At 58.8% G+C, this 22128-nt stretch overlaps 4 protein-coding genes across 10 annotated transcripts; 2 read left to right on the forward strand and 2 right to left on the reverse strand.

Moving 5' to 3' along the window:
• Window positions 1-490: 490 nt before the first annotated feature.
• Window positions 491-10627, reverse strand: PCBP4 (poly(rC) binding protein 4). 5 transcript variants are annotated; one of them, XM_032868201.1, is made up of 13 exons: window positions 10435-10627; window positions 4161-4301; window positions 3992-4015; window positions 3868-3900; window positions 3522-3638; window positions 3166-3297; window positions 2892-3020; window positions 2568-2642; window positions 2359-2403; window positions 2220-2283; window positions 2061-2113; window positions 1809-1978; window positions 491-1189 (listed from the first exon to the last, which is right to left on the reverse strand). In XM_032868201.1, the coding sequence occupies exons 2-13, from the start codon at window positions 4239-4241 to the stop codon at window positions 1123-1125; spliced, it is 990 nt and encodes a 329-aa protein (XP_032724092.1). In that variant the 5' UTR covers window positions 4242-4301; window positions 10435-10627; the 3' UTR covers window positions 491-1122. The 5 variants fall into 5 exon arrangements, with proteins under 5 accessions (XP_032724092.1, XP_032724095.1, XP_032724091.1 ...); XM_032868204.1 differs by having other exon boundaries at window positions 491-684; window positions 10435-10626; XM_032868200.1 differs by having other exon boundaries at window positions 491-1386; window positions 10435-10626.
• LOC116874073 (translation initiation factor IF-2-like) lies at window positions 9647-11283 on the forward strand. The gene is made up of 3 exons (XM_032868497.1): window positions 9647-9652; window positions 10296-10542; window positions 10682-11283. Exons 1-3 carry the CDS (start codon window positions 9647-9649, stop codon window positions 11281-11283), a joined length of 855 nt encoding a protein of 284 aa, XP_032724388.1.
• Window positions 11284-11668: 385 nt separating this feature from the next.
• ABHD14B (abhydrolase domain containing 14B) lies at window positions 11669-15853 on the reverse strand. The gene is made up of 4 exons (XM_032868211.1): window positions 15724-15853; window positions 14585-14820; window positions 13127-13368; window positions 11669-12736 (listed from the first exon to the last, which is right to left on the reverse strand). Exons 2-4 carry the CDS (start codon window positions 14793-14795, stop codon window positions 12557-12559), a joined length of 633 nt encoding a protein of 210 aa, XP_032724102.1. The 5' UTR covers window positions 14796-14820; window positions 15724-15853; the 3' UTR covers window positions 11669-12556.
• On the forward strand, window positions 15224-21727 carry ABHD14A (abhydrolase domain containing 14A). 3 transcript variants are annotated; one of them, XM_032868208.1, is made up of 6 exons: window positions 15224-15579; window positions 16533-16876; window positions 19347-19558; window positions 19736-19851; window positions 20945-21180; window positions 21388-21727. In XM_032868208.1, exons 2-6 carry the CDS (start codon window positions 16793-16795, stop codon window positions 21568-21570), a joined length of 831 nt encoding a protein of 276 aa, XP_032724099.1. In that variant the 5' UTR covers window positions 15224-15579; window positions 16533-16792; the 3' UTR covers window positions 21571-21727. The 3 variants fall into 3 exon arrangements, with proteins under 3 accessions (XP_032724099.1, XP_032724101.1, XP_032724100.1); XM_032868210.1 differs by lacking the exon at window positions 16533-16876 and having other exon boundaries at window positions 15226-15579; XM_032868209.1 differs by lacking the exon at window positions 15224-15579 and having other exon boundaries at window positions 16373-16876.
• Window positions 21728-22128: the final 401 nt, after the last annotated feature.

The raw sequence follows: 22128 nt of genomic DNA on the forward strand, positions 1-22128 counted from the left end.
ACCTACCCTTAGCCAGACCCGCATTCCCATCTGTATCCTGGACTGTCTCTAAGGGCTCCTTCAGCTTAGGTGGTTTGGACACTCATGGATAGTCCCCAGCCCAAGGAAGGAGAGAGGAGGTGAGCTGAACCGAGAAGAGGACCCTAAGGGCTTACAGCCAAAGGGATGGACCAAGCAGGGCAAGATCTAGGTAACAGCCACAGCAGGAGGAACCAGTGGAGAGACACTCAGAAGGACTTCCCCGACATCTGCACCAGGAAGAGGTGGGACAAAGATACTGGAACACCTCTGCCAGCCTCTGAAATGCCCAGAAGGCAACTGGATCAGTGCGGTGCCAGAGGCAGGAGGCTGGACAACAGGACGCGGAAGCCCCAGAACTGGCATGTGGAAGGGGCCAAGACCCAATGGCGAATTCACAGATGGGGTCCTCCGGGGACTCGGCCACACCCATTCTCTGGAGGTTTTGCCAACACCCACAATGTTTCACAGCTTCCTGGTCTCTGAGAATATTTATTCAAAAACAGGGATTGAAAAAACTGTACAGAGTGTCTGCTGCTGAGAATTCGGCCCCTGCCTCCATGCCACTCCCCCAGCTGCCCGGCAGGGTCCCCTCTTTGGGTCGCCCTCTGCCAAGCCCAGCCAGTCCATTCCAGTCAAAAGGGTATCAGTGGAAGCAGCAGGAATCTGCAGGGAGGTGGGGAGAGAAGCGTGGCCCCCAGCCACCCCCACCCCCGGCCCTCCTCCCTGATCCCCACAGGGGGGCCAGTAGGCTGGGAAGCCCTAAGGGATGGGGAGTGCATGAGTGACCCTCTGAAGTGGGGACACTAAGGATGCTCCCTGCATCCAAGCATAGAGCTACAGGGGGTGGAGCCCCATACCCTGGGGCGGCTGCGGCTCCCGGACCCTGGGCCAGAAACTGCTCCCACTCCAAGAGGAGGAACTCCCACAGACCCGGGCTGAGTGGAGGGGTGCATCCATGCGTCTGGGCATTAGTGGCATTTGGGACCCCAGGGTGGAGTCTCCTTGGGCAGGGAGGGTGCAGAGGCAGCCCCCTACCGGTGGTCCTGCCTGCCCCTGCGCCTGTGCCTCAGTCGGCCTCAGTAGGGGGAGAATTTCTGCCGCTCAGCTTTCTTGCTCCCATTGGCTGCTGCCATCTTGGCAGTGTAGGCCGCCAAGCCCGGCGGCGGCCCTGGGGAGGCAGGTGGCAGAGCCAAGAAGGGCACAGGCTTGAGGCCGATGAAGTTGGAGAGGGAGATGGCATAGGGTGTGCCCAGCAGGCCTGGGGGAGCTGTGGGCAGGGCCGTCAGGGGCGGCGAGAAGGGGGCAGGCAGGTCTGTGGGGGCTGAGCCGGGCGTCCCCCCAGAGGTAGACTTGGCCGTTTCTAGACTGGAAAGAGGGATATGGGGGGAGATGAAGGGAACAGTGGAGGTAAGAGAGGGGCAGTAAGGGTAAATATGGGGGAGATTAGATAAGAGGCAAAGAGGAATCAAGAATAATGACATGGTGAGGGGATATTGAGGGGAGGATAGGAATGGCAGAAGAGTAATGATAAGCAGGTATGGTACTCAGTGAGGGGAGATAGGGGAGTTTGAAACCCGGGGGAAAGAGGACACAAGGGAAAAGAGGACACAAGGGACAGATGTGGAAGAGAAGACGTGGCCACATGGAGTCGGTAAGGCGAGGGTTCGGGGAGACAGAGGATGTACCCAGACAGAGACAGAGAAGGGAGATCAGCTCTGCCCACCCCAATCGTGCCTTTTACAGGCACTTGAGCCCTGTGACCTGGACCACCCCCACCCCACACTCACCAGGCAGTGATGAGGTACTGGGCCAGGGCGATGGAGACAGGGGAACCAGTGATGGTCACGTGCCTCTCGCCAGCACCTTCCGCTTGGTTCCCGATCTTGATATGTGCCCCTGACATCTGTCGGATCTCACTGATCTTGCTGCCCTGGCGCCCGATCACGCAGCCAATCAGCTGCGGGGAGAGTGGAATTCAACCCTGGGCCAGGCCTAGACCCCAGGAACCACCCCCACAAACCACCCCATCCTCTGCTCACGTCATTGGGAACCAAGAACTCCTGTGAGCTGGTCTGTGTGCCGGGATCCAGTCCTAGGAGGGAGGAGAAGAGGGATTGGACATGGCGCTGGGCCTTTCCTGCCTCCCCACATACACTCCCAGTGGGGTTGACCCTGCCTCCTTCTGCAGGGCCGCTCACCTGGCACCATGCTGGGGGAGGCAAAGGGGACTGCGTGGCCTGAAAGCTGCTGGAGCTTGGTGACCTGTGCCAAAGAAGAGGGTCAGGAGTCAGAGGAAGCTTGGTTTTGGAAGAGGTCCCTGGGGCTATGGTTACTCACCTCAGCGGGGGTCACAGCCCCATACTGACCCTGGACGGAAAAGCCCTGTGAGGACAAAGTGGGGGAAAGAGGGTGACTGTGACAAGTCAGAGCAATTTGGCCAATCACTCCTCCCCCGCTGCCAGCCCCCAAGTCCTTCTTCCATCCCTCCCCCACCTCAACCTCCTTCTCCAGGAATGCTTCCTACCCATCCTACTGTCCCACCTCACCTGGTTGGCAGAGAGAAGGACGGTACCTAAGGACAGGCTCGGATGATATGGGATAGTAGCTCCTTTGGGTGGGGACTGGAAGGCACAAAAGGGGAAGGCCCTATCAGGCCCCTCCCTCGCCCCTCTGACCTCCCCAAGGACCCTATGTTCCCAAGGCCCTCACTATGACCCCCAGGTAAATGCATCCCAACATTCTGGAGCTCCCAGTCCATCTCTGAAGCCCAGCCTGGCCTCCAGCTGGTGCCACAGGTATAGGGTTAGGGAGCCTGACAAGGCAGGATGGCAGGCCCATCCCCGTCCCCTCTCCCTGCACCAAGGAAGCACCTCCAGGATAACAGCGCAGATCTGGCGCACACACAGGATGATGGCATCAGGCACCCCAGACACGGTGACAGCACGCTCTGTAGAGTTGGGGAGCAGGTCTCCTGCCACCTGTACCTGGGCCCCCGTGGTCTGCAAGCAGAGAACAGGGACCACTTCTGGCTACCCTCATAATCCAGGCCAGGGCTGCCCAGGCTTTGAGCTCCCCAGGGGACAGGAAGCTGTAAGTCCGGGGAAGGGTAGGACTCCCTGAGGGTGGTATCCCCCTTCTCCTCACTTCTCGGATCTCCTTGATCTTGGTGCCAGCCTTGCCAATCAGTGAGCCACACTGGCTTGCAGGAATGACGAGGCGCAGGGTCACTGGAGGCCTGGAGACATTCCCACCATTTGCAGGAGCGGCACAAAGGTCCTGGGCAGGAAGATTGTGGTTTGGCTCTCCATGCCCCTGCTGCTCCCCCTCCCATGGGAGAACCTGCCTGCTTGGGTGTGAAGGGGAGAAGCCCTCCCCAGATCCTACCCTAATGAAGAAACCTAGCCCACCCTGGGTTTGGCCTTCCCTGCCACCTGCAGCCCCTGTGTGGAGCCCTGGCCCAGGGAACCACTCCCAGCCTCCCAGCCCAGCCAGCCACAGACCTCATCCAGCTTGAAGGCGATCATGGAGACTGCATGGAAGACAGCCGCTGTAGACCCTGTGATGGTGGTGATGCGCTCGGGGCAGGAGCCCTCAGAGATGGTGATCCGGGCACTGCTCTGCGGGGACACACAACGCCAGGCGGTGGGGCTCCTTCTCCACTTCCTTGCGGGGAACCTGTCTGCCTGCCACCCCACCAGGCCCCAGCCCACCACTGGAAACAGCTACTTTCCAAGGGCACTCATTGGTCATCCCAAATGGTGGAGGGCAGGGAAAAAGGTGGGGCAGGTATCTCCCCTCCCCTCCAAACTAGATGCCCTGGGCAGCTCTCCCAAACTCCAGCCTCACCTGCTCCCGGATTCGCTTTACAGTCTCTCCTTTCTGTGGGAGAAAAAATACGGAATGGCTCTTAGCCCCAGCGGTCACTGGGGCCTCAGGTGGAGGTCCGCACAGAAAAGAACTGGGCACCTACCTTCCCGATTATGCTGCCGACCTCCTGCAAACAAGACAAGAGCATAGTCAGGGGGGAGTGGTGCCCCAGGCCCAGCCCGGGCCACCAGGATGGGGAATCTAGCCGAGACAGGACACAGGAACTCACATTCCTGGCCTGCCCTGCCTTGTCCGGCCCAGCCCCCACTCACCTTCCCGTGCATCAGCATCCGCAGGGTGAGGGTGATGCTGAGCTCTGGCTCCTCCTCCAGCCCCGCATCTGAGCCGCTCATCCTGTCAAGCGGGGCTGGGGCCACAGCGGCCTAGGAGTGCGTCCACGGTGCCTGGCGGCTCTGGCGGAGGAGGGGGGCAGTGGAAGAGGGAAGAGGGATTAGAGGGGAGCTCCCATCTCTTTTGGGTCCCCTACCTTTACATGGGGACCTCAGTGTCAGACTGACCAAATTCCCATAGAAGAGAGACAGCGCAGACCCCCGGTTTCAAGTGTCACCCTGATTGATACCCTTGTGTGCCACTCACTTGCTGTGTGACCCTGGACAGCTCATTTTACCCGCCCAAGGCTCCGCTTCCCCCGCCCTGTCCACAAGAAGAGACTACCAGGTCCTACCCCGAGAGAGTCATGAGAATTAGAACAAGCTGAACACGTATGTGGGAGGCAGCCAGTCACCATGGGTCTCCTTCCCTCCTTCCCTTTCCCCATGTACACTGGAAGAAAGAATTAACCTGGAGACCTATGGGAGTCTGGGGTGGGGACTCCTCTCTGACCTCTTAGAAGAGGAGGCCCCTGGAACTGGGCCTTGAAAGCATGATTAAGTTTGAAAAGTTAATTCAAATAAGAAGCACTTGCATCCAGGGACCACAGCCTTCCCCCCACCAGCACCCCTCCCCACGAGAACATGGGGTTGCAGCTGGCCAGGAGGCTGGAGCAGCCATGGGGAGCCATGGGGAGGCCTTGAAAGGAGGGTAGAAGTGAAAAGAACAAGGTTCTAGAAGTGTCCTCTTGCCCCAGCCTTCCCATTGCCTGGCAAAGGCTTGTAGGGAGGGGGGCACAAGGGCGGGGAGCCCCAGGTCTGTGGGGCTGGTCACTAAAGCAGAAGATCCCTGCAGACAGCTGTGAGCAGGGTTCATACAGCACGTAGGGGCGAGGGGGCATGGTGTCAGGAGACCAGCAGTCTGCACAGGGCTGCTCTCCTGCTGGCTGCAGAGGTAAGAAGTGGCCACATTCCCAGCCTGGAACACTTTCCACTGTACCAGAAACAAGGCCACTGGCTCCTGGTCTCAATTTCCTCACCTATGAAATGGAGAGAATGCTTCCCCTAGAGACTGGGTGATTGGTAAGAAAGGGATTTGGGGGCTGGGAAATGTCAAGGCTGTTAACTGACAGAGGAAGGAGGAGACAGAGATTAGCTTCTGGGATTAACCCAGCCGCCAGCCCTCCCTACCCGACCCCTTTTCATGCCCCAACTTAATCCTGAACCTTAATCCTGCTTGGAAATCCCTCTCCTCCAGTGACTGTCTCCCACCAAGGCTCAGCTTTGATGGGAGCTAATGAGGGGACCAGAACCCAAGGAAGAAAACGGAGTGGGACCAACTGGTGCCAAAACTAAGCCAAGGCCAAGCCCTAATCCTGCAAATTCCTTCTGCCCAGGAGGGCATGGGAGCCAAGGATGCGTGTGCCTGCCTAGAGCACTCTGGAGACCTCTGGGCACCTTCTTCTTCAGCCCCCTGCCCTCTCCTGAAATGAAGGTCAAGGGTGTGGAGCACTGTCGAGTCCCCTCTTTGGGACCCCCTTGCTAGCCAGAGCTTGGGCATGGAGTAGGAAGGGGGTGTTCCCAGCCTGGCTTTCTCAGGAAGCCCAAGGAAGCCAACATGAAGCCTGTTCCTTCATCTGTACCATTGGGTGACAACGCTGTTCCCTCAAGCCCTAAGGTAACTTGTATCCCCAGCACCTGCTCCTCCCTCTGCTTGAGTACTGTCCAGAGGCTCTCCAGAGGTCAGAGGTCAACAGTGGATACAGGGACTGGGCTCTGTGAGCATCCTGGCCAACCTCATGCTGGCTGCCCTTGCAAACATTCCCCCAGCTGCACGCACTTCCTCCAGCAAAGCACTTGTGATGACGTGCTTAGTTTCTGTCTCCCTGGACAGCCAAGCCCGGGAGCCCCTTAGAGCAGCAGCCAAGGCCGCCACCTTCTCCTTGTGTCCCCAGAGCTCAGGCCAAGAGCCAGACGGGAGAAGGTGTTCCGAACATAATGGTTAGCTGAACAGATGAATTCACCAAACAGAAGGGAACCTGATGCCAACATGAGGGTCTCTAACCTGCCCAAGGTCACAGAGAGGTGGGCAATGGTGGGACCAGCATGGTCCTACCTGCTAGCATGGGGCTCTCTACCACAGGCCTCATCTATCTCCCCTTTCTGGCTGTTCCATCTGGGTCTGTCAATCCTCTTCCTGGAGGGAGGTTCTTCAAAGGTGGGGAACAGGCTTTAGTAGTTCCTAAGACCCCTGCCTGCCTAGTACGTGGGGGTCATGTTTGGAAAGGACTGACAACTTGCCCAAAGCCATGGTCTTAATCTCCAGAATATTCTGAGGCTCACGAGCTCCTCTGGAGTAGTAACCAGTGGGAGATCTGACACTGTCCCCATACCATTTCCCCATCGCCTTTGGGGTCGTAAGCCTCAAGGAGAAAAGGGCAAAGGGGCTAGGATGTGGCCAGAACTAGAGTTCCTGCCCTGAATAAGATACCTGGGTCTGCAGCAGAGCCCACTGCCCCGAATTTCATGGTGACCTTGGCCAGGCCTTCCTCTGACCTGGACCTCAGTTTACCCGCCTGTGCTATTTATGTGTATGTGTGGGACTGGAGGGGAGAGGGTGTGTGTGCTGGTGCTGGTCCCTCTGTGTCCTTCCTGTTCTGAAGGACCCTCAAGATCTCTCCTGTTTTTAGGAGAGAACAGGAGTTCCTGACACAGGTCTCCCAAATTATTCTCCTAGGGACCCTAAGAACAAGCAGCCCTATTTGGCATGCTGGCTCCCCTCCTCCCCTCACCAGAGTTCTCAGGGAATCATCTGCTGGTGGGCGCTGGGTCCCCGCTGGGCCACCCACATGGCAGCCACACGTCATGCCACACTGACCTCCAGCTCACCTCTGGGGGTGCCCAGCCCCCTCTGGTCAGCAGGGCTCCCTAGCAGAACACACCAAGCTCAGACCAGGCCTCTGCCTCTGACCTCGGGTGTTCCCTCCTGCTCCCTAGGCCCCCTCCCCAGACCCAGTGCCCACTCCTTCTGTCCCTGGCTTCCTGCCACTCAGGCTGGAGGGGGCGGGGAGGGGGGTGACAGCTGTGTAAGCGATGGCGGCTGCCCCTTCCTGCCCCTCCCCCCCAGCTGTCTCTCTCTCTCATGACAGCTGCCCAATCAAAGGGCCGGGGGCTTAGCCAGCTCCCCCCCACATGCAGGGATCAAGTGTCCACCCTGGCTTTGTTCTGGAGCAAGAACAATCCGGGGGAGGGGAGGGCTCCTGGGGCTAGGCAACTCAAGTGGACTGGCCCGCCTCTTGGGGGATTCCCTTGGCTCTGCTAGCCAGCTTCTGGACCAACCAGGCCTTATAGACCCACCTGGGGTAGGGAGAAGGTGGCGGGGGATGGTCTCCAAGTTCATCCCCCACCTCATATCCCCCGACATCCCCCTTAGCACCATCAGGCTCCAACCTAGCAGCCTCCTACTCCTAATCCAAAAGCAGCCATGCAGGCCACACCCAGTGATGCTGAGGAATGGCTCAGGACATCAGACGAAGCAGGGTGTGGCAGGAGGTGGACACTGGGCATGGGGAGATCAGCACTGAAGGATCCTGAACTCCGCTGCCTGCTCCCTTCTCTGGGTGTGCGCCCCCTTCCTGATTACCCAGGCCTCCACAAGAAGTGCCCTAGTATCCTCCGACCCATGCACCCAGCCTCTCAGCCTTATAGCCTCCCAGGATTCATGCCACCTCTTGGGAGAGTCGGCGGAGAGGAGAGGCCTTCGGGGAGCAGCGTGGGGTCCATGAGTTCCACCCTCTGGTTTCCCGGCCCAAGGCTGTCCTACAGACTCAGTGCGAAGCAGCAAAGGGAAGCGCTGACAAGTTGGCTGGTGCCAGAAATGCCACAGTCTCCTTAGAGCATCATTCAGCAACCCCTCAAGAGTCCTTACAGCCAAGGGAAACTGAGGCAGGCCCAGGCCAGACTGCACTCCAAGAGAAAGGACACAACTTCTTGGTTGTGTCCCCACCCACGGACTGGTACCCATCCCCTCACTGCCTCACCCAACTTGAAAAAGGCCTCTAGCTTCGATTTTCCATGCTGGAGACAGATCATTCTGCGGCTTAACAGCCATCTTTGGCTCCCCAGTACCCAAGGAATAAAGCTTGATCACCACAGACAGGCACTCAAGGTCCCTCATGATCTGGCTCCTGTCAGTTTCTCTTGTCTCATTTCTACCCCTTCCCCCCTACACACCAGGCTGCAAAACACGTCTAGTACCTCCAGGCCTCTGGCCCTTTGCCCCAGCTCATCCCAGCTTGAAATGCCCATCCTCCTCTGTCAAAATCCCTCTCAAATGCCACCTCCTCTGTGAAGTCTTCCCAACCTTCCAAGTCAGATATAATCACTCAGGCCTCTATGCCCCAGCTCAGCTCAAAGGAGCCCTAACAGGCATTTTTCAAGCCTATCTTTCTATTATCCAGGAGGGTAGGAGTTCCTCCAGGAGGGCGGGAGCCAGAACCACGCTCCGTGTGTAGAGAGAAGGGCCTGGAGGCGTTAGGAACCTGAAATGGGGCTGAGGGTCCCAGGAAAGAAGAGAGGATGGTGAGAGAAGATCCAGGGCATGGGGGACCAGCCACATGGGAGATCCAGGATCTGCTGGGACAGAATTCCCAGTTCCCATTCCTCAGTACCCCCAGCCCCTGCTCCTGCTGTTTCTTTGGGTCTAGGGGCTCCGCGGTCATGTCACTGGGATAGGGGATTTGTGCAGTGCTTTGAGGCTCCTAGGGGCCCAGAATGGGTTTCCCCATGTGGAAGCGAGGCTGGAGGAAGAGCTGGGGAGTGGCACGGGTTTCACAAAGTCAGAACCGGAGGCCCAGAGAGGGAGGTGCTTGTTTATAAGGCTACATGAAAGGCAACTGGCGGAGCTGGGAGAACAGGGGTCCACCTGTGTGGCTCAGAGCTCTTTTCTCAAGAGGTCAATGCCATGGGGCAATGGTGATGGAAGCTGGAGGGGAGGGGGGCAGGGATGGGAGCAGGGAGGGTGGACAGAGCCTGTCTGGGGACACAGGGCGGGGCAAAGCCAGCCTCCCTGTGGCCTGGGCCTGCCAGGGTGTGTGGGCCGCCTGCTCCCAGCCCCCCACCCTGAGCATGCAAGAAGAACAATCCCCTTGTGTTTGGGCAGCCTGAGCCTGCATGCTGATGAAGGCTGGGGGGTGGGGGCTGGGATGGGGGTGCTTTGGAGGTTGACGGGGCTGCAGGGCTCAGAGGGAGTAGGGGACCTTCAGATGGGAAAAGTAGGGTCCCAGGTGCTGGCCCTGAAGGAATGAGGGTAACCCCAGGAAAGAGTGAAGGCTAGAGCTAAGATTTAAGCTCCTGGAGAGTCCCTGGGGTCTAAGGGCTCTTTGTAGGAGAAGGAGGGCCCTTAGGGACACATGCCCTGTTGGTCCAGCATGAAGGTAAGCATTGTGGGTTTGGAGGGGACCAAGAGCCCACTTTCTGGGAGGAGGGAATGCAGCTGGCCCTAGGTGCATCCCCTTGAAGACCACTCCCCAGGGTGCTGGAGCCGGGCGGAGCACTGGGTGCCACAGGTCTCAAGATGGCGGGCCTGGGATAGGGGAGTGAGGAGGTGGGCACCTCCCTCTCCTGGCCAGGCAGGCATGAGGGCCAGGCTGAAGTGAGTATCCAGAGACACCCCCTGCCCCCCAGGACTTCAGCTAGAAGCTAGGTCAGAGCTGAGGGGCTGAAGAGTCACAAAGCCTAAGGGACCACTCTGAGTCCCCAACTGTCATCTCCACACACCCCTGGTCTGGAGGTTTGTCTGCCTGCTCCCCCGCCCCAACCAAGGACTGCAGAGAATGGGAAGGGGTGTGTGCTGAGCCAGGAACTGCAGGGGAATGGCTGATGGGGATAGAGATGGAGCAGAACCAGAACACAAGGCAGGAGGTCGAGAGAAAAGCAGGTCCAAAGAACAGAAAGAGCAGGTGGGATGTGGGCCTCAAATCTGGGGTCTCGGGTCCAGGAAGGCACTCCCTGGTGCTGGGGGCTCCTCGGGCAGAGCAGCGCCCCCCACCTGTGCAGGCCTGGGCCCGTGTGGGACAGGGAAGCGTGTTCCTCTCAGTCTCCCAGTATCCCAAACCGGGACCCCGGCCTGTAGACTCCGGCGCGGGCTCCCCGCCCCCCCCCCGGCCGAACCCCCAAACTTCGCGGCCCGCGGTGCCCCGCCCGGCCCGCGCCCTACCTCGCTGGGGCTGTCCTGCGGCGGCGGCGGCGGCGGCAGCGGCGGCGCGGCGGCTGGGCCGCTCAGTCCCACATTGTCCCCGGGAGAGGCGGCCGCTCACAACTGCGAGTGACATCAGCTGCGAACAATGAGGGGTTTGACAGGCGCGGAGCCCGGCCGGCCCGGAGCCCGGCTCCGCGCCCCCCCCACCACCCCCCGGCCCGCCCGGCCCGGCCCCTCCCCGCCCCCTCCCCGGATCCGATTACAGCGCGGCGGGCCCGCCCCAGCCGCCCCAGTGCCGCAGCCGCCCGCCCCGCCCCGCGCGCCGCGGTGCGCCCGGAGCGGCGGCCGCTTCCGGAGGGCTGGGGCGACCCTCCCCCGGCAGCTCGTCCGGGCGCCGGGAGCTGGGGGCGGGACGGGAGGCGGGACAGGGGGGTCCCGCCGCCAGCGCCCGCCCAGCCTCGGTCCCCCGGCGCCGCGCCCGGCCGGGAGCCCCTGCGCTCTCCGCCTGACAGAGCCGCCCTCCGGGAGCCTCCGCCGACCCCACGCGCCCCCGTCTCGGTCTGGGGCCCGCCGCCAGGCCCCGAGCTGCCCGGCTCCGGCTCGGATCCCTCGGAACCCCGACTTCGGCCCTCCGCCCGGCCGGGTTCCCGGCTCTGCTCGCTTCTGCGCCATCCATCCCCGCGCGGGGCTCTCCCCCAAAAAGACCCGCGCCCCTCAGCCACCCACGGCTTCCGCGAAGCCCGGCCCTTGTCCGCCCGGGACAGGTTACCGGACCGGCTGGAGGAGGGGCCTGAGAGCGGTGTGATCCCTTGCACCCCGCCCCGCCATTCTCCCAAAGCTACCCCCAGAATGCCTTTTTGGGGCTAGGGTCGCAAGGGCCGCGGCGCAGTTGTGTACTCGGCTAGAGAATGGGGGGAGTTGTACGGTCCCCAAGCCCTCTCCCTCCCCCACCGTACCCTTTGGGGAACAGATCTACCTCCCCCTCTCCTCCGTAATCGGCTTAGCCTGGTCCCACTGACCTCCACCTCCCCCCACAGCTGAGTCTCTTGGCACCTGGGTGTGTGTGTGTGTGTGTGTGTGTGTGTGTGTGTGGGTGGGGAGGGGAATCCAATCTCCCTTCCCCTCCATCTGGCCGAGTGGACAAAGGGCAGGGGGACCATCTGGTCCCGCCAGGGTGGGGGAGGGGCCTACCGTGTTGGTCCCCAGGGGCGGGGGAGGGGCGGCGCTCCGGAGACAGCAGGAGCCTGAGGGGTCTAATTGCATCACTTTATTTCACCGACCTCCACTCCGCTCTCCGTCTCCCCAGCCCCCAAACCTCAGAGCAGGAAACAAGCTTGGTTGAGCAGATCCAGGCCTAATAACCTGGGGAGGTGTGGAGCACCCAGAAAGAGGAGGGAAAGCAGGGAGATCGGAGGTTCCAAGGTCTGGGGCCAGCTGCAACCTGTGGGTGAATGGAGTTCGGGGCTGGCTACTCCTAAGCCTGTCAGAGTGTCTCCTGCAAGGAGGGTCCCCACCTTCCTGGACAGTGGGGGGCTGCATGGTTGGGAGGGTGTGTGTGTGCCCATGTGAATGCTTGTGTGAGAGCACAAGAGTGCACATGTGTGAACGCATGCAATGCATGCAAGGCAAAGCTGTAGGTGACAGTGTGCCTTTCAGTCCAGCGTTGCCTGTACCTATGGGGTTGCTCCCGAGTGAAGGGTCGTATCTGGGAACATGGATGGCTCTACATGGGTAAGCATGCAAGTGCGCATGGATGTATCTGTGGTCTAAGAGACAGGAGTAGGAGGTGTGAGTGCCCTGCAGGGCAGCCCAAGGAAGAGGCTGGAGACAGGATGGGGAGGCTGCACAGGGTAGAGGAAGGAGAGTGAGGGAACAGGAAAACCTATAGGAGAAACCCATCTAATGGATTACCCTCCACCAGATTACGTCTCTTGATTCCTGAGGCTTTTCCTCTTGATTTCACCTCCTTAGTCTGTCACTGCAAGAGAAAGAGGAAGAGGAGAAGACAGATCCTAGAGACAAGAACCCAGATAGACAGACACACCTGTTGAATGTATGTGATGAGCAGGAACCCATGGAGGGAGGAAAGAGAGAGAGCCCAAAGCAGGCCAGCAGCCACCCCCATCTGCAGGGCTGGGTCTCATGCTAGCCCCTGCAGGAAATCCAGCAGCCCCGTGTGCCACTCCTCAGGTTTGTCAAGGTAGCAGGGGTGCCCTGCCCCCTCCATGACCAACACCCGGTGGTTGGGCAGCTGCTTCAGGTGCTCAAAGCTGGTCAGGCCCATGGGGTCCTGGTCTCCATATACTATAAGAGTTGAGGTCTAGAGAAATGAAAGGGAAATAGTAAACAGGGATCTACCACACCAGCCCCAACATCCTAGAGGGGGTCAGCTCTAGCCCCACCACCACTTCAGTCTCTCCCTGGGGCCACCCCAAATGAAGGGGAGGAACAAGCTGGCCCAGTAGGTGGTAGGAGAGGCCCCAGCTCCTGGGGGACAGAGGCATGCATTTTTGTCTGCTCTGGCACATAGTTTAGCACAGGCCAAGGCACAGGAATCTGCAGCTAAGTAAACCAAAAGGGCAGAGTTTGGTAGTTTAGCTCCCCTCAAGAAGACACCCCTCCGTTAACCTGCCCCCAGTGGAGGAAAGGCCCCAGGATGGACCCTTTCTTGCTCATGGCAGGGGCATCTCAGCCCCCCACATGGGGATACCTTCACACTGGCATAGTCCGCAGCATTGATTTTGTCAGTGCAGATGGGGGCCACTGGTACATAGCCCCGAAGCTGGGAGCCAGGGGCCGTGAGGAAGGGCAGGGAGTACATGCCGCTCAACGATGGGCTGATCACAACTGGAGAGCCCAGGTCCAGGGCGTCCACCACAGCTGCCAGGAAGCTGCTGGGGACCAGCTCCCCAATAGGGGCAGGGGCTGCTGCTTCCTTGGAGTGCCCCAGGCCTGCAGGGATTCAGGTGTGGGAAAGACAAGAGCATTGAATGGGGAAAATGGAAGAGATAGTCCCTTCCTCCAGGAAGCCCTCCTAGGTCAATCTCTCTGTGCCAGGTTCCAGCAGCACACAGAGTGCCCAAGTTTATTCCTACAGCAACCTAGATCTATCCTATCTGTGGCAAGCATGAGGCATTTTCCTCTATGTCTGTGCCCACCTCTCCCAGCCATAGAGTGTCCTGGAAAGGATTGGTCTCTTAAGTCCAACACAGCTGGGGCCAAGTCTCAATTTTCCACTTAACTATCCAGGCGACCTTAGGAAAGTCTCCTCACCCCTCCCTCAGCTGCTTAGTTTCCCCATCTGTTAAAGGAGACAAAAAAGTATCTGCCATTTCAGGTTGCGGTGAAAATTAAGTGAATTAACTGCTTAAGAGGCACCTATCTCAGGGCTGGCAGGGTGGACGGGGTCGAGGAGCTGGCTCTGCGCATGTACCTTCCCTCCAATGAGTCAGGCCCCACCTACCCCCAAAAGATTAGCTCAAGACCTTCACCTGGAAGATCATCAGCCCAACCCATGGTCCGAACCAATCCCATCTGGGCCTGGAGGCCCACGCTTGGGCCCTGAAACCCTGCCAGCCATGGCCTGTGAGGGGAGCAGGTCAGCTCTGCTGCCCCTTCATACTCGGCTCCACGGGCTGGGGCCTACCAGTCCAGGTTATGACAGCCGTTCTGGGGCTGCTCCTGCCCTACCACTGAACCCAGTTCTGGGCTTTGTCCCTGGGATGGTGAGTGGGGGCTTGGCCACCCACCAGCCCCCCCCCCCCCATGTGTCAGGAGACTCAGTCTCACTCCTTAGGGCTTCCAACAGAAGCTACGGTTATGGCTCCGTCAAAAGATTTTAATTCCACTTGGCTGAGTACCGATTCTTAGGTGTTGGGTACCGATGACATATGCACGTATCTCAGTCCCTTCTCACTAGAGCCAACCCCCCAAATCTGTAGCTCTCATTACAGAGGAGGAAGCAGGCTCAGAGCCTCTGAGACACTGCCCCGGGCAACCTGGTTAGAACCAGCTGGACGGTGTCCAGACCACACCCGGATTGAGACCCGAGAAACCGGAAGGGCCTTGCTGAGGGCACTGCACCCTGTCAAGGTCCTCCCAGTGCCCCAGGGCCCAGGCCTCGGTGAGGCCCCCCACAACCCCGTCCAGAAGTTTGCCCCAGAGGTACCTGGCAGGTCCATGGCCACAGCCCGATAGCCAGCCTGAGCCAGCCTGTGCAGCGTGCCCAGGTTCTGCCAGGTCTCGGAGGAGAAGCGGATGCCGTGCAATAGCAGAATTGAGAAGCGGGCAGCCTGCCCACCACCTGGCCGAGCCTCCCGGAAGAAGAGGCTCTGGCCCTGCACCTGGGTGGTGCCCTCATGAAGCTCCACTCCGGCCATCACCGCCGCTGTACTGGTGACGCACCTGTGGTCCAAGGCCAGACTGATGAGGAGCCACAGAACCCCCGACCCGGTGGGACAGAGAGGGCAGGGGTCCCTCTGGGAGCAGCAAGGGGGCCTCCAGGAGGCTGCCAGAACTCTCCACATGCTTTCAGATGAGGAAGACCGAGGTGTTATTTATGCCTCCGCCACTCAACTGTGTGGCATTGGGCCTCAGTTTCCTCTTCTGAAATAAGTGGCAATAAAACCTACCTCAAGAATGAATGAGTTAAAAAAAAAAAAAAAAAAGAATTGACAAGTGAGGGTGCCTGCCCTTGAACTCAATACATGGAGCTCCCATTATGATTATTGTCCTCATTGTTATACTCCCTTTCTACGAATGGGGCTAATACAATAGTGCTCAGCTCCCGGTGGTGGATGGGATTAAACGAGCTCCCGCATGTGAAACGCTGGACACGGTTCCTAGCACAGAGGGAGCTCAGTAAGTGCTCAAGGACAGTAAGCAGCTATTTTGCTTATGGACCTCTTTCTCTTCAAGGCACTGTTACAGTTTGTAGGTTGGCACCGCAGGCCGGAGGGGGTCGGGGTTGGAGTTAAAAACCCATTTTTCGGAGGCGGAAGCTGGAACGCAGAGCTGGGAAAGGCTTTGGAGTTCGGCCCGCGAGGAATGCGGAGTACCCGGCGCGCCACCCGCTGGGGCCCAACGCGCTGACGCACGGTCATCGGAGCCGCGGCGGCTCGCTCGGTCCCCTCGGCCGACTTCGGTTCTGGCTCCCTGGGCCCGGTAAGGCGCACGCGGCAAGGTTGGGGGCAGACCCGAGGAGGGGACCTGGGGAGCCGAGATGGGAAGGGGAGGAACTTGGGCCGGGTGGGGGGTGGGATCTCACTGGACAGAAGAAGAGAGGGTCGGAGGGCGCAGGGCCGGTACCTGGGGAGCTGCGTAGGCTCGCGCAGTTAAGAGGCAGGCGAGTGCGGGCGGCGACTGCGGCCCGGGCCTGGGAAGCAGGTAAGCGGCCCGGCCGAGGGCGGAGACCAGGCCGTGCTACGGGGCGCCCTCTTGTGGCCACAAGCCGTCGCAGGGCCCGTCGCTGCCGCTAGATCTTTACTGTCCCAGCAGCCTCGGCCGAACTTTACTCCCCAAACCCCTCGGCCCCGGGAGTTGCAAGCACCTGGCTGGGTGCGGTCCCAGCAGCCTGCTCCAGATGCACACGATACGGCTTGCGGAGAAGGGTTCGTGCGTCCCCACCCTGCCCAGGCCCAGAGTTGTGCGCGGGCAGGCGGTGAAGCCAGACCTCCGTTGGGTGTGAGGTTCTATCAAAGTCCATCCAGGTGACCTCGCCGTTTTCACAGCGTCTCCGAATCTGTTTCTGGGCTTGTAGAATGGGTGTGATGTTGCCTGTTTGTCAGGGTGTCTATAACAGAGGGAGTCCTATGGTCCCTGCGCTGCCTCCCTGTACCGGCCTGGCTGCCACGCCTGGCTTGGCCACATATCGCCAGCAGGCTAGGTGCCATAAAGAGCAGTGAAAGAGGCCCAGAGGCCACCCCGGGTTATGAACGAGTGCGTGTGCCTGTGTAAGTGCAGGGGTGCGGGAAGCGGTTGGACTGAGACCAGGAGCCGCCAAGGGGCTATAACATCTGACATTGAACAGCGAGGCCTCCTCTCCAGACACTGTGCTACGGCTTGACCCATCTTTTGCGGCCCTTAAGACAGTCCTTATCCTTACCCGCTCTGTACAGACGACGGGCTGACCCACAATAGAGACGGCCTGGTGGGAAGAAGCCGGTGGCTCTCCCCTGGCCTTCGGACTGAGAACAATCCGGAAAATCGGGACAGTGGGCCGGGCCTACGTGTTTTTGGGCACCGCCTAGAGTGCCCCCCTCCGTGGGTTTAGGAGGCGCGGGGGCCTGCGACTGCGGACTGCGCAAGCGCGCCTCCCCGGCCGCGCTCTCTGCCTCCTGGTCCCCGCAGCCGCCCGCAGAGCGGCGGAGGCAGCGCCATGGTGGCGGCGCTGTTTGGCTGCTGGTTCCGCGTGGGCGGGGCCCGCGCTGGGGTGTCCGGCCCGGTGATCCCGGTCGGCCCGGTGAGTGTCTCCGCGGAGTGAAGGCTGCGGGGTGCCCGGGGGCGGGCCGTTCTGGCTCCGCCCCTTGCCCCGGGGGCCCTGGGTCGGAGTCCTGCGGGAGTGGCCGCTGCGGGGGGCAGCGAGTGTCCCTGTGTTAGTGTGTTGCGTGTGTTGCCCAGGCTTTGGTCTGCGTGCGTTCTCGGGGGTCTGGATACACGTGTGTCGATGTGGTGTGTGTCTGTTTCTACGTGCCTACGTTGAGGAGGATGTCGGTCTGTCTATACGCCTGTGTGTCTGCCTGCTGTGTGCATTTCTGCGTACGTGATTTTGAGGGTGTGTAGCTACGTGTGCGTGTGTATTTTTGAGGCTATGTGTGTCTGTTTGCCTGTACATGCGCGTTTCTTGTATGCAGGAGCGGTTTGGGGGTTGTGTATATGACTGTGCTGGCAATTTGAGGGTCTGCATGATTTTGAAAGCGGGTGTGTCTGTGTGTGTGTGTCCTCTGCTTTCCTGATGGCTGGCTGTGTGGCTGGTTTTGAGGGTACGTAATTCAAGGGATCGCTTGCTCGCAGGCCAAGTGTGTCTGCCTGTACCTGCCGTACCAGGAATAGCTTGTGCAAAAGAAAAGCTGTGGGGACAAGACTGGATGTTTGTGTGCACGCGTGTACTCCTGTGTGTCATTGTCCACACGTATGCCAAGGACCTAGTTGGGTACAGCCAACCGACCCCACGCTTGTCTGGTGCATGCTGAGTCGCCGGCTAGCTTCCCCCCACCATGGTCTAGTGCACCAGCTGCCTAGGTTGCCAAGGCAACAGCCAAAGTCCCTCCTCTCCCTCGCAGCAGGCTTGCCACAAGGAGAGGTCCTCGGGGATCCTCCCACTGGTGGGACCCTAGGCTCAGGCTGCTCTGGAGGTTGCTGTTCCTGGTCAGAAGAGAAGAGCGGTCTCTTCCTTCCTTAAGCTCCTGGCTGTTCGCTGGCACCAGAAGGGCTGCCACTGCCCACCCACCCCGGGACTGGGAATCTGGGGCTGGGGGCTTGGGAAACACTGTCAAAGCTCCCAGGAGAGGAGAGTGGTGCCCAATATGTTTCTAGCTGGGCCAGCACCCACTTGGCACCCAATAAAGATGTGTTCACTGGAATCTGTGAATAAGGCAGGTGTACTCATCCTAGGCCCGAGAAATGATGACAGGACAGCCCTGGGTCAAATCCACTGTATTCCTGAAATATCACAGGAAACTTGAGAAGGGTGATGCAAGGTGATCCTTTTCCCCATTTTACTGAGAAGCTGAAGACGCATAGCCAGGAAGTGGCAAGGCAGAGTCTCAAAGGCAGGGCTAACCCTTCTGTCTGGGTCCTGAGTCCTGATGTCTGTCCTCTGGACAGGCAAACGACCCAGACTACAAGAGTCCGTCGGGTGGGGGAGCTTTCGTCTCTCCAGCCTCCATGTCGAGGTGTACCATGTTCCTCCCTGGGCCCATTCATTCTGTTCATGCCTTGGCCTTTCTCCACCCCAGATGTTCTCCATGAGCCCTCCTCCCACTTAATATCAGCTGAGATAAAGCACTGAATATTTCCATCAATTGGAAGACACATTCTGATTTAAGCACTATTATATGCAGTGCGATAAAAAAAAAAAAAAGAACCATTTCCAAACATGCTGTCAGTGAAATGGGACTTTACACATAGTCTTTCCCCTTTTATTTTCTTTAAAAGATTTTATTTATTTGTGTGATAGAGAGAACACAAGCAGGGAGAGCTGCAGGCAGTGGGAGAAGCAGGCTTCCTGCTGAACAAGGAGCCCAACACAGGGCTCCATCCTAGGACCCTGGGATCATGACCTGAGCTGAAGGCAGACACTTAACCGACTGAGTCACCCAGGCATCCCCAGTCTTTCACTCTGTGATGACTCTGTGATGAGTCTGACTACTCTGTCCACCAGCAAAGCTCCAGTTCATCCCTCACCTCCCAGCCCCATGGTTTCTTCCTTGGCAAGCTGAGTGTAGCCTGGTGGTTAGCAGCCCAGTTCTGGGTTTAAGTCCCAGTTCCTCTACCTGCTACTCTGCATTTTGGGCAAAAGAATTTACCTCTCTGAGCCTGTTTCCTCATCGGCGAGAGAACTATAATCCTGTCTGCTTCCCAGTGTTCTTATGTGGATTCGTGAGTCCTCGTATGGGAAGGGCCAAGCACAGGATCTGGCTGTCATAAGCACTGGTTTTAGCTGGCACAGTGATGATGGTGGTTATTGAGCATCTGTGTGTCTCCAGAAAGATCTCAGATGCTCCTTCTCAGGCTTCAGGGTATCTGAGCCCTTGCCCCTGCATGTATGGAGTAGTTGGATATGAACCCTCAGACCCTTGCTCGGAGCAGGACAAAGGGCAAGGGCTGAGCTCTTCCTTTGACTGAGGGCTTCTGGGTGAGGCTTGGGGGTGGGGTCCAGGGGACCTGGTGGGGGCACAGCCCCAGCCTCTTCTTCCTCTCCTCTCCTCCAGACTGTGGTACAGACCTCCATGAGCCGGTCCCAGGTAGCCCTGCTGGGCCTGGGCCTGCTGCTCATGCTGCTACTGTACGTGGGGCTGCCAGGCCCCCCTGAGCAGACCTCCTGGCTCTGGGGAGGCCCCAATGTCACAATCCTGGCTGGTCTCACCCCTGGCAACTCCCCCATCTTTTACCGCGAGGTGCTGCCGCTCCACCGGGCACGCAGGTGGGTGCTGACCTCAGGGTGTAGTGGAAGGTCTAGGTCCGAGGGGAGTCCCTGTGTGGGACCCCAGCTCAACTCAGGGTGCTCAGGGCCTGGGAGGGCAGTGGGAGAAGCCTAGAAAGAAAGAAGGGCGGCCCACTTCCAGACCCCGAGGACACACACTCCCCTGTGTGCCCACAGGGTGGAGGTGATGCTACTCCACGGAAAGGCCTTTAACTCGCACACGTGGGAGCAGCTGGGCACGCTGCAGTTGCTGGCGCAGAGGGGCTACCGGGCTGTGGCCCTTGACCTCCCAGGTGAGAGCCCCTGCTCCGGGGTCTAGGGAAGCAACATCCGGCAGGCACAAGGGGGCAGCTTCCCAAGGGAGGACTTGGAGGGGTAGAAAAGCCTTACGGTATGGCTGGGTTGCGAGGAATTTGGACCCCAGCGTCTGGACAAGCAGTGGCAGGTCGCAACACAAGATGGCAATGCTAGAAGGTCTGTGTCTTTATTTTCTACCTTGAAAACTAGAATGTGGACTGTGGCATGTCCCAGAGCATGGGAAATAGAAATAGAAATGTGACTCACTTCCCAAGAGCTTGCACGGAGAGATCTCACTGGACTTTTTATGATAAACTAGGTAGCTTTTCGGTTTTTTAGCTGTGCACATGATTTATGCTATCATTCTTATCTTTAAAAACCAAGAGAGAGGGACGTCCTCAGCAACCCATGCCAACACTTCTCTCCCAGCAGTCTGGGGGTGCCCAGGGGGTCCCCCCTGAGCATTTCCCTATATAGAAAGACAGACAATACTCAGGATTGTGTGGTGAGGGTAGAAACATGACTCATGTCCTGTCGGCTTAGCAAATCTCTCTGCAGCTTGGTTTTCTCCCCCAATACTAGAGCGGGCCAGTCACTATGAACATCTACCCATTCCTCCACTGGTAGATACATAAGTTGATTAAGAGTTTCCAGCGTCAGTGGAAATGCTTGAGGCATGAAGCTGAAGCAGCTTTGGACATGTTTCTTTGAGCGTGGAGGCAATAATTTCTATAGAGTAGCTACCAAGAATCATTGATGGGTCAGAGGATGCACATTTGTTAAAATGTTGACAAATATTACCTTACCCTCCAAAAATGTGACATGGATTTATATTCCCATCAGTCATGGATGAAAGTGCCCATTTCCCCACATCTTCCCCAACACTGCATATTGACAGTCTTTTTAGTTTTGCCACCCTAATGAGTGAAAGATGCTTTTCTAGCGGACCTATCCTATTACCTAAAATAGCTTACAGGAAGTTTGGGGGTAGTGCTGCCCTGTGCCTCTGTTCCTTCCCCCACTGTGGGGGGCAGGAAGTCCTGGGTTCCTTTCCAGCCTCCCTCAGCTGGTGCCTCCTGCTGTTCCCAGGTTTTGGGAACTCGGCACCTTCCAAGGAGGCAAGCACAGAGGCAGGGCGGGCAGAGCTCCTGGAGCGAGTGCTACGAGACCTGGAGGTGCACAATGCCGTCTTGGTGAGCCCCTCTCTGAGTGGCCGCTATGCCCTGCCCTTCCTGATCCGAGGCCACCACCAGCTGCGTGGATTTGTGCCCATTGCACCTGCCTCCACCCAGAACTACACCCAGGAACAGTTCTGGGCCGTGAAGGTACTGGAAGGAGGGTTTCCAAAGGTCCAGCTTCCTATCCCTGGCTCCAGTCATGGGTGGGGGGAGGACTCAGTTCTCAGTTGGAGGACACATGGCCTCATCTGGATAGAAAGAGGTGGGGTGTTTGGGAAAGATTTCCTAAGGAGGTGGCAAGAGGGTCAGTCGCCGTCAGGCCCCAGGATCACAGCCCCTTGCCTTGCCCTGCAGACCCCGACTCTCATCCTGTATGGGGAGCTGGACCGTATCCTGGCCCGAGAGTCACTGCGGCAGCTCCGCCACCTGCCCAACCACTCTGTGGTGAAGCTGCGTGATGCAGGCCACGCCTGCTACCTCCACAAGCCGCAAGACTTCCACCTTGTCCTCCTGGCCTTCCTTGACCGCCTGCTTTGAGTTCACCCACTGACCAGGCCCCAGGCCTGGCCTGAGCTGGGAGAGTCAGGACCAGTGCCCCACCAGGGAGGCAGCCCCTGGGATTGGAGGGTGGAGGCCAGAGGGCCGGGCCCAGTCGGGACCTCTCATTTCATCTCACAGGCACAATAAAAAAAAACAAACATTTTTTTGTCATGTCTAGGGAGTGGCAGGTCCTGTTTCCTGGGGTTGCAGCAGGTGGGGTGGGAGTGAGAGGCAGGTCCGGGACTGCTTGGGGGCTGGGAGCTGGAGGGAGGCTTCAGCAGTCTGAGATGGTCTACTTCTTAGCTAGCTGCCCTCACTACTCTGTGACTCAGTTTCCTCACCTGTAAACTGGGCATGATGGTAATACCTGGCTCAAAATTTGGTTTTAAAATTGACTCAGTCTAGGTATATGGAGCACTTGGTCTCACAGAGCTTGTGGGGGTCTGGGAGAGCGGGTGTTACTGCTGTCGTGTGACCACTGGGGTTGGTAGGAAATCCAGGGTCTGGCCGTTGTGCCAGTGAGTCAGGAATGCAGTACCTATGGCCAAAGGGAGC

This window comes from Lontra canadensis, unplaced genomic scaffold, assembly GCF_010015895.1.
Source record: "Lontra canadensis isolate GAN:19392208 unplaced genomic scaffold, GSC_riverotter_1.0 scaffold35, whole genome shotgun sequence".
NCBI classification, from domain to species: domain Eukaryota; kingdom Metazoa; phylum Chordata; class Mammalia; order Carnivora; family Mustelidae; genus Lontra; species Lontra canadensis.

Excerpts from the sequence above, each read along its gene's own strand:
- PCBP4 (XM_032868200.1), bottom strand. The coding sequence starts at position 4,241 with ATGAGCGGCTCAGATGCGGGGCTGGAGGAGGAGCCAGAGCTCAGCATC. Across the intron at positions 3,901-3,991 it reads TCGGCAGCATAATCGGGAAG|AAAGGAGAGACTGTAAAGCG; the intron begins GTAGGTGCCCAG and ends TTTCTCCCACAG. Across the intron at positions 3,639-3,867 it reads TAAAGCGAATCCGGGAGCAG|AGCAGTGCCCGGATCACCAT; the intron begins GTGAGGCTGGAG and ends GTGTCCCCGCAG.
- LOC116874073 (XM_032868497.1), top strand. Across the intron at positions 10,543-10,681 it reads GCGGCCGCTCACAACTGCGA|CGCGGCGGGCCCGCCCCAGC; the intron begins GTGACATCAGCT and ends ATCCGATTACAG.
- ABHD14B (XM_032868211.1), bottom strand. The coding sequence starts at position 14,795 with ATGGCCGGAGTGGAGCTTCATGAGGGCACCACCCAGGTGCAGGGCCAG. Across the intron at positions 13,369-14,584 it reads TGTGGCCATGGACCTGCCAG|GCCTGGGGCACTCCAAGGAA; the intron begins GTACCTCTGGGG and ends GAATCCCTGCAG. Across the intron at positions 12,737-13,126 it reads CGGACTATGCCAGTGTGAAG|ACCTCAACTCTTATAGTATA; the intron begins GTATCCCCATGT and ends TCATTTCTCTAG.
- ABHD14A (XM_032868208.1), top strand. The coding sequence starts at position 16,793 with ATGGTGGCGGCGCTGTTTGGCTGCTGGTTCCGCGTGGGCGGGGCCCGC. Across the intron at positions 16,877-19,346 it reads CGGTGATCCCGGTCGGCCCG|ACTGTGGTACAGACCTCCAT; the intron begins GTGAGTGTCTCC and ends CCTCTCCTCCAG. Across the intron at positions 19,852-20,944 it reads TGTGGCCCTTGACCTCCCAG|GTTTTGGGAACTCGGCACCT; the intron begins GTGAGAGCCCCT and ends TGCTGTTCCCAG.